The 9,952-nt window shown below is 36.7% G+C and overlaps 1 protein-coding gene across 2 annotated transcripts; it reads right to left on the bottom strand.

The window, feature by feature from the left end:
• Positions 1 to 53: 53 nt before the first annotated feature.
• Positions 54 to 9,401, bottom strand: LOC132854159 (dystroglycan 1-like). 2 transcript variants are annotated; one of them, XM_060882388.1, is made up of 3 exons: positions 9,273 to 9,401; positions 7,172 to 7,555; positions 54 to 5,234 (listed from the first exon to the last, which is right to left on the bottom strand). In XM_060882388.1, exons 2-3 carry the CDS (start codon positions 7,409 to 7,411, stop codon positions 2,862 to 2,864), a joined length of 2,613 nt encoding a protein of 870 aa, XP_060738371.1. In that variant the 5' UTR covers positions 7,412 to 7,555; positions 9,273 to 9,401; the 3' UTR covers positions 54 to 2,861. The 2 variants fall into 2 exon arrangements, with proteins under 2 accessions (XP_060738371.1, XP_060738372.1); XM_060882389.1 differs by lacking the exon at positions 9,273 to 9,401 and adding an exon at positions 9,166 to 9,204.
• Between the last annotated feature and the right edge of the window lie 551 nt (positions 9,402 to 9,952).

The following is a 9,952-nucleotide window of genomic DNA, read 5'->3' as shown; positions in this document are numbered from 1 at the left end:
CTGCAGGAAATGGATTAATGGACAATGGTAGAATGTAGTAGCTGTTCATTTATTTGGCAGAGACACAAAGAACAGTAGTGAGTAGTGTGAATAAAATGTTTATTTGTCTATTATTGTAATTATTGTAGTGAAGAGAACAAAAACAATATAAACTTAAAAACTACTTGATAAAGTAATAGTTTACATTTTTACATTTTTAATTGTTAAAAAAAAACATAATTCTTTGTCTTTAAACACGATCATCTGTAATTGAGTACCTCATGCCAGGAATCCTTTAACAAATACACTGCTTATTCACTGAAGGTTTACTCAGTTATTTCTGTGTTCAATCATAACTAGTGTTAAGACATTTCAAGAAATTGTAGAGTAGCTTATTTTAATTCTCCTTATAGTCCACCTCTAAATGCCATTGTTTAAATGATTGCTTTTACATTTTCCTTTCATTTTCTTCCTTCTATTGTCATGACGTGCTTGTTATTTCTGCATAAGCAACCTCGATTTTTTTCTCTAGCACAAATACGATGTTCCAAGTCACATTTATATCCTGTTCGATCATAATTATCTTATATTTCATAATTATAATGATTTTATAACAGATAATTACAGACTGCTTATTCTGTGCCATTCCATTAATATTGCTTCTTACAGACAAAATGCAGGATGCCAACTGCAGTAGATTACATTTACTTAATGACTGTTTCAACAATATTCATTGTAAAGAGCTCTGTGGGTAAAATAAATGTAAATATAGGCCAGCGATTCTTTGTAAAAAAAACGGGTATTGCTATGTACTGTGGGGACGGTGCCTAATGATTTTTTCATTCTTTAAAAGAGAATGTATGTTCATTACAATTTTTATACCACAGCGATTCTAACTCCTTGAATCAGAAGCTGTTGATTAATTTCCAATAACAATACAGCTCTGACATTGATTTTAGTCTTTCAACACATAAATGCAAACATTTTCACACACTCAGTATTACATAAACTTTTTTCTAGATTTTCATGAATACTATATTTCTTTACTAAACAATCATACAAACAATTTGCAAATAAATCCATTAGTATCCAGCTTAATAAATAAGACCCATTAAATGTAACTGGAAACTGTTAAAGTACAATGTGTCCTTTATTAATAAAAGAAAAATGATAATGGTTGGCAAATCGCTGTGGTATAAGAGGAATAATATTGTTTACATACAAACTCAAAAACACTCAAATTTTAAAACTGTGACGTTTACATTTTATTATTATATTAGCAGTTGCAGGAATACCCCACTCTGCATCTTTGGGGTGGGATTATTGTTTTAGCTTGATTTTAGTTTATATGTTCATCCTGAGTCATACACTGCATGTAGCATCAATGTTGTAAAGCCAAAGCTTTTGGCACAAACTGCAACTTTAGGGTATTAAAAGAAAATTCATTGCCATTTATGTTCACGTTATTCTGCTGAAAACTGTTTTTTATTGGAAAACCCTGCCTGCCACTACTGGCGTTTCATAATCAGTTCTCACACATTCCATATAACTTTTATATGTAATTTTCAGAGGTATCAAAAAAGTAGCAAAAACGTTGGACGGAATTTTTTCAGTTGTCTGGTGTTGTCATTCTTGTATTTTTAGCTAACACATATCTCCTTTAATGGTCAGTCTTTCACAAGAACACAAGGCTAATGCACATTCCAGTCAAATCAGATTCAATAACATACTGGATTTTTTTGGTTTTACCATATAATAAGCATATTTTAAAAAATGCTTGTAAAATAAAACCCTTTTTTATTCTACTAGTTCTAGTGTTCTGGTATTTTATTTCACAGGTGGAGCCAGCACACAATTCTACACAAACACCTAATGCAGTGTCACAATACAACAAAGAGAATGGAAAAACTTAAAATAAGAGTAGATAAGGGGGCAAACAAGAAAAAGGATACTGTCTATTTGCTAATTGTGGTAGCAACTGAAATATCATTAATAGTATAATAATTTAATAGTAATAGAACCACAGAAGAATTCATGGTAAGAAAAAACTTTGGATATCGTTCAGCTACAATAAGTCAGCAGATTTGTTACTCACCTACTGTCTAAAATAGGTTATTAAAGAGTTTGTTGGTTACATTATGTCAAAGAGTCTGGCACTTCCATTTGCAAATTAATTTATACCGTGATTTGAAAAACAAATCTAATGACAACATAGGTTTTGATCTGCATTGCATACACGGAGCAAGAAGAGATTCTACATTAGACTGAAATGATCATTTATACAAATGTCTGTCTACCTACAGTATGTGGCTGCTTATGATCAAATAGATAAAACCATTGGTTTGCTTTTATTTTATAGAACATAGAAACAATATTCCATATAAATGTTGAGTTGAGCCAAGTAAAGACATTAAAAAATATCATTATAAAAAATCAGAAACGTCAACTATACAGACAACAAATGTGTTTAGGCAGTGCCTCGTCTCTGCTTAGGGGACGATCTGATTGTGTGACACTCAGGGGCAGTAGAATATGCAGAGCATTTTAGTCTGTCAATTTCAAAATGGTCAGCAAGTATAGGATTTACCTTATTTCTGAATCAGTAGATGCTAGTTACTGCTCAGTAGTAACTGGTTCAGACATTCCCAATGAGTCCCCAATGTTTGAGGCAAGTTTGAGGCAAGGTCTTATAAAGTCTGGACCTGTAGAATACCATGTTTTGTATATTTGATGCACTGCTGAGTCATTTAGAGCATCATTTATGCAGCATGCCTTAAAGTCAAGGGCTTTGTCCACACACACAAAACCAGTCACTTAATATATTCCATATTTCCACTATGATGTCTTTTCTTAAAATGGCCATGAGCCATTTTTTTTTCTAATTAGGGGGGCACATAGGGTGGTGGACACCTGTAGGCTGACATGTTCTTCGGTCGAGAACCTCTGCCCTCTATAGGAACTGTAAAAGGAGGGGGAGGCTGATAAGGAGGAGCACTGGGATCATCGGGATCATCATCATCATCATCCTCATCATTGAAGGAGATGTATTCCTCTAGGATCTGATGGACTTCTCCACAGGCAGAACTGGGGTAATGGGGAGGAGCCATAGGTGGCTTCTCTTCACGTAAGATCAATGGCATGCTGGAAGAAGGTGGAGATTTAGCATCCTCCAACTCATCTGCAAAAATAATAGGAACACCCTTTTTGATGAAGGTAGCCTGTTCCTCTGTAGACAATTTTCCATGCCGTTTCTTTCTGTAGCAAACCATTGCAATGAAACCAGCTGTGAGCAGCAGGGCAGCCACCACTATAGAAGGGATAACTGTGTGTAAGTAGACATCATCGCTGCTGTGCCAGCCTGAGCTAGATGAAGGTGTGACTGTGGATGGCAGAGGACCAGTAATATTCTCTGCTGATACAGGAATGGAGAAATCTCCTAGTGGCAGGAATGAGTACCTTTGGCATTTGTTGGCACCACGAACCCCAATATTAATGGGTCTGAACTCTGGCTCCATTGCACTGTAAAAGATGGATGTAGGATGACCTTGATTATCTGAAATCCTGCGACACATCTCATGAATCTGTTCTTCTGGACAAGGATTCTTAGGCAAGCTGCTATTGGTCCATTCCACAAGAATAGAACCCCTTAAGATTTTTCTTAGAATGACAGAACTGATATTTCGATCACCCAGTGCAAAGGCAAGTTTCTTGCAGAATAATATTTTCTTGTTGATATCATTGGTCAACATTGTAGGTTCTCCTTGAAAGCGAGCTGTAAACACAACTGGTGACTGGTCATCAACTGGCCAATTGTTTACGTGAACCTGAAAAGCATCCATGGTGCTTGAATTTTCTTTATCTATTGCTATCATTAGAAATTCATGTCTGCCAAAATGGCTCTGGTCAGGAAGGCCATACAGGAGCTGACTGCTGCTGTTAAATTGTATCCAAGAGCCCTGATCCAGTGCCTGATAAAGATTAATTTGCAATAACAGCCGTAAATTTTCTGTGTTTCCATCTTCCTGATCAAAGAACGTATTGGCTGGAATCTTCAACTCAAAGTATGTCCCAACCCACACATTCAATTCACCAATAGAGTTAAGTAACTGAGGCTTTTGGTTAGTCACTGGACTGCTGTATGGTATATCAGTAGTTTTTGGTTCTCTAGGCATTGGAGTGATTTTTGCTTTCTTACCTTTTTTCGAGGTGGAGGTCTTGGGTCTGCGAGTGGTTGGAACAGTAACAGAGGCAGTTGGCTCCTCATAACTAGGGCGAGTCAGTGTTGGTTGCAGGGGCAGAGTGCTGGTACTGCCCAGGACTTGAGTGGGTAGAGGTTGAATAAGAACAGGTGTGTAAGCTATATGATCCCGCATACGGATTGTAGGTTTAACTGGTAAGGGCAAAGGACCACGAGCAGGATTTACTAACACATTTGTAGAGAGAGCAATGAAAGGGGATGCTGGAGCAGGCACAATACGCTCTGCAGGTGCTAAGTGAGTGGTTGGTGGAAACTGGGAAGGCACAGGAGTCGGAGTGGTATGGATCTGTCTTCTGACACGCTTGAACACCTGAGGTTTCTTATTGACAATGTACCAGCCAACCACTGGATAGCCCAGTAGAGTCGACATAGTACCATCTTTTGCTGGCCCCTGGACCCCACTAATATCAGGCAGGCTGCTTTGGTCAAGTGCACAACCCAATTTCCATGACAACAGTGCACCATTCTCCACCACCTTCTTTGCGTTTCCTGGTCCAGCAATAAAAGCAGTCATATCAAAAAAACGGTTGTTAATAACTGGCATGACCCGCATTAGCTCTGGTGGCTCATTAGCAAAATAAGTCATTTTCTGCAGCAGCACCAGTCGCTCCCTGGAGTTCATCTTTGTGAGGTCAGCATCCAGGATTATAGTTAGCACAGTGGCTGGCTGGCCACTTGAACATATACACACATTTGTTGCATTAGAGTGTGTCTGCACTGCCAACGGTGTAGATTCTATGTCCTGTTTTTCTTCTGGGTTTACTTTGATAATGAAGACATCTGGTTGCCAGCTGTTAGTGTAAGAGCTACTACTCAATTTAGTTCCACTGAGAAGTAAGTGACTATGTATACTCCCATCATGATTTTGTAAGGCTTCTGAAGACAAGCTGAAACGATACAGACCTTTATCCCCCTCTACTGGTAGACCTTGAAGAAGACATAGCTGACTATCCCAATAAAGCCACTCAGGGAATGCTGCACTGCCAATCCCAGACAACTGTTAAAAGAAAGAAGAAAATGCAAAAAGATGAGCATACATTCATATAAATTCTTGATATTGTCCTTCAGTGATATTCTTTTATTTCTTAAATTTTATCAAAACTTAGTCATAGCCAAATGGATGTAGAATAAAGACCTAATAATAATAATAATCTCAAATCCTTTACATACAAAGATTTTAAAATAAATACATACATTTATATGAATGCTTTTTGTAATAAACATTAGCATACTTCAATGTTTTTCTGCATTTTTTTTTTTTTTACAAACATGGAATAACTTTGTGCCTAAATAAGGTGTTACTAAAAATGGGAAAGGGCTCAATTGAACTGTACAAGATGGTTGTGGGATCACCTTAAGGAATCCTATAACACATCTCCTGAATATATTTTTCTGGACAATAATTATCCATCAGAACAGAATCCACTGAATTATGTTAGAGAGTTGAAAGCTACTATTACAATCACCCAGAGGCAGGTTATTTGGGTTTAAAAATGGGATTTTCTTCTGGATAGCTTTGATCATTTTTTTTAGTTTCGCCTTAAAATGAACAGTAAACACAATTGGTGATTGATCATAAATTGGCCAATGGTTTATACATACCACAAAAGCACCCTGGTACTTGAATTCTTACAGAGAAACCGAATAATAAATATGGACAGAAGTGGCAACCCTCAGAGCGAAGTAATTATAACATCTCAAAAATAGAAAACTCCAATGTCCAGAATAGTGTAGAGGGATACTATAAATATACCGTATTTTCCGCACTATAAGGCGCACCTTAAATTATCTCAAAAATCAGCCGTGCGCCTGATAATCCGGTGCGCCTTATGTGTGTACTGAGTTCCAAAAATCTGTAAAAATGTTGTTGTGCGACTTTGGAAAGCACTCCGCTTGATTGACTGTCGGACAATTTCCTGCTGACACAGGGACGTAATACGTACAGTACGTACGCTTACCTCCGCCACGCCTCTGGTAGGCATACTACCGGTATGTTGCAAAACAACATTTGTTTCTTCCTAACCATTATGCACGCCACACTCCAGTCCAGTAGGTGGCGGTAAATGCACCTCAAGTTGGTTTGCCACCCACCAATAAAAATCAGAAGAAGAAGACATTTGTTTGTCTAAGGACCCCCGAAACTGGCACCAGTGAAGAGACATGCTTACGAGGCACAATTCAAACTACAGGCTATCAGTTATGCGGTTGTAAATGGGAATAGAGCAGCTGCGAAAGAATTCATCATCAATGAATCTATGGTTCGGAAATGGAGGAAGCAAGAAAATGAACTGCGCCAAGTTAAGAAGACACAGTAGATGAGGACTTTGATGGATTTGTGGGAGAAGATTTATTTAAAAAATAATGTGTGTGTTGTTAAGTAGTAGAATATAGTTCAACTAAACTCACTGTTTTGCTTCCGTTACCTTTTTTGTAGACTGTATGTTTTAGCATGCGCCTTATAATACGATGCGCCTTGTGTATGGGTTAAGTACAGAAATAGACCCCGTAATTGAGACTGCGCCTTATAATTCGGTGCGGAAAATATGGTACACAAAGTGGACAAAATAATAGGAACATCACAAACAAATAAACTGTAACTGCAACTTGGAAGCTTCTTGTGAACCTTATTTTTACTCATTTTGGCATGTTATTCCCTACATTATTTTTTTTTAACAATCAAGGTAAAGACCTTCTACTCAAATAGACGATTCATATGGCTGCATCTTTTAAATTTCCAGCCACAGATCTAATGGAAAAGATAATTTGGTATACAGATTTTAAAAAAGACAAAATATTCTTGTTATCCTGCCCACCTACAGGAAGGAAAAAACATAAAAGCTGTTTTTTCAGAAACCTCAAGGTAGTTAATGGACTGCAAAGACACCATAATCCACTTTTCAAGGAGATCCTGCCATTTTGCCTTCAAAAACTCACAATGTCTATAGCACGACAGTCTTCTGACACCAGTGGGATCTTCATCCTGAACATCTGACCCACCACTGCAACAGAGTCTGACACTGTTGACACTCTGGATACAGGCGCCTGCATGTCCGAGAGCAGAGTGGAGTGCATGGAGGCTTCCAATTCCATGACTATTGGCTCTGATGTCCATGACATTGGGCACAGCAGCAGAAGACCCCATACACTTCGCATTATGCAAACCTGATGGCTCATCCTCTTGACCCTTTTAGCACTGAGGCTAAAGGAAGGCTTGGTTCCTTCTCCCTTCCATCAACTCAGCTGTCTTTTCTCTGTCCTTGATTCCTCATCCAGTACTCAGAGTTTGAGGGGCTCCTGATATCACATGAGCATAGAATCCTGTGAAGGTGAGAAGAAAGGCATGTCAGTGAAGATGTGGTATTCACTATAGATCATTTTTTCATTTCTGATTCTTGAAACAATATCTGCCACAACATTTTCAGGAGAAAAATACTAAATTTCCACTGTGCTACTCAGTTGACACAACTATGACTTGATTTATGTTTTTTAAAACAATTTCCCTTTGTCTAATGTTAAAAGCACTATACTAATTCAAATAAGAATTATACTAAGAATTATTTGAATGATTATTGCAGTGAAAAACTGCAAAGTTTATAAGCTGTTTTATTTACTGATAGATACGTATTACTTTTTAGGTTAACTCAATCACACTGTCATTATAGCTAAAGCATCATCTAACAGCACACGGTCTAATGCATGTTTGGCATTGTTTTTCTTTAACACACTCAAGATTAATATTTTCTTTGATTATTGTACATATGTTCCCCTTCTAACCACAGTGCTGTTAAATTACTCAGAACGTTTTAATAATTTTTTCATAACAGCAGCTATAACAATAGATCCAGCTGTAATTTAAAACACAGGTTTATATTAAAGTACTCATCCTAATACAGTTTCTATAGTAACAGCTCATTCAAAGTTAAGATGCATGATGCAGGCACTCTGCATCATCTAAGCTTATATAATAAACATTTTTTTAATGGTGATTTTTTTTATGGGTGCATTAAGTGCTGGACAATAACAAGAAGCAAGAACAATATTTAACTCAGGTTACATACCAGTAAATAGTTATAAGTATGATGTGTAATCCTAACCTATTCCAAATTACTGGGAAATAAAAAACACTTGAGACTTGAGGTTGTGCAGGATGATATTCGGGTGGCCACTGACCCTCAAGTTGGTCCTCCTCACAACCTCCTGCTTCCTACCCAACATTACATGTACTGTATACTGTCTACAATGTGTGTCCTGAAAAATGCTGTATAACCTAAGAAAAACAAACAAAAATATCAGACTTGTATAATTCTAATAAATAATTTCCTCGTGCAATCATTTTCTAGCACGTGAAACATGTTTTTCTTCTTCAGATCTCAGTGTGGTTCTCAGTGTATTTTGTATTCACAGGAATGCTGCTTGGATGATTAGTCACTTGATCCTGTTTACAATTAGGAACTTCAAATCATTATTATACCCCCTGAAAGGGATGTATAGGAAAGTTATCTCAAAAAATAAACATATTGTAGCAGACTCAGTTAGAGATATAAATATTACACAAACCAAAAGAATTTAACAAAGTATGATTATTCAGTCCAAGATTGAACTTCCTTTTATTAGAATAGACTTTCTAAAGCTCAATAATATACATAAAAAACATAAAACTGTAGGGAGAAAAAAAAGGGAAAAAATATAAAAGCCCAATATAAAAAAAACTTATTTTTAAATCCAGTATGAGCATAAAGCGCCGCTGCTGCATAAAGGCCTGAATGTCTGATTGAGCAATGGTCTGATTTTACGAATAAATATGATATAAATCTAAATATCAGATTATTTGTTTTATACACATGGCAGTGGATCACTAAGCTACACTAACACACTTGTTAATAAACAATCACGGAAGGAAAAACAAAAATCGCATCATCAAGACGCACCTGCTTCTATAGGAGAAAAGAAACAGCCATGGATTTTGATAACAGACATAGACAGTCTACGAAGCCTTACTGTATGAAAACAACCATAACAAAATTAATTCACTTACATCATATTATCTGAGCCTTCAGTTTCTTTTATCTTCCTCATAAGCCATTTCGCCTATTAATAACGAGAACTGGAGAAGGTTTATTAAAGATGCCAGCCTTTTTTGGGGAAAAAGGATGCGGCAGTCCTGAGCAATCGATCTACGAGTGCTTAACTGGAGCGTCTCGATCGTTCCGAGAAAATGGCGTTCAGGGTTTGGAAATGATCACAGTAAAATAGATTTGCAAAAGAACAATAACTGTCACCACCACCACGTCAACAACAATAATAAAATAAACAATAACAAAAAACGTATTATTATTCACACAATTATTTCCTTTTACCAGAATTTCCACCTATTTTGCTTGTGCCTATTCAGTGTTGAATTTTTTTTGTCCAAAAAAAAAAATAAATTGACACACAGCTTTAAGAATTTGTAGTTCTCCATAGATGTTTTCTTTGTTTCTTTCTTTTTACATAAGCAATATGTTCATAGAATCATATTTTAAATGGTTTCACAAATGTTTATATCTTCAAAATATATTGTGATATCAAACCCATTTCTTTATACGATGATATTCAAACCCTTGCAGCAATAATATAAAATGTCTGTTGAGATGATTTCCATTCTGCTGGTGGTGTGGGATTTGAGAACCTCCAAAAAACTTGGCCAAACTGAATGACACCTCACCATGTCTCAAT

The sequence above is a fragment of the Tachysurus vachellii genome, chromosome 11 (genome assembly GCF_030014155.1).
Source record: "Tachysurus vachellii isolate PV-2020 chromosome 11, HZAU_Pvac_v1, whole genome shotgun sequence".
NCBI lineage: Eukaryota > Metazoa > Chordata > Actinopteri > Siluriformes > Bagridae > Tachysurus > Tachysurus vachellii.
Note: the sequence above shows the minus strand (reverse complement) of the source record. Positions and strands in the feature narration are given on the sequence as shown.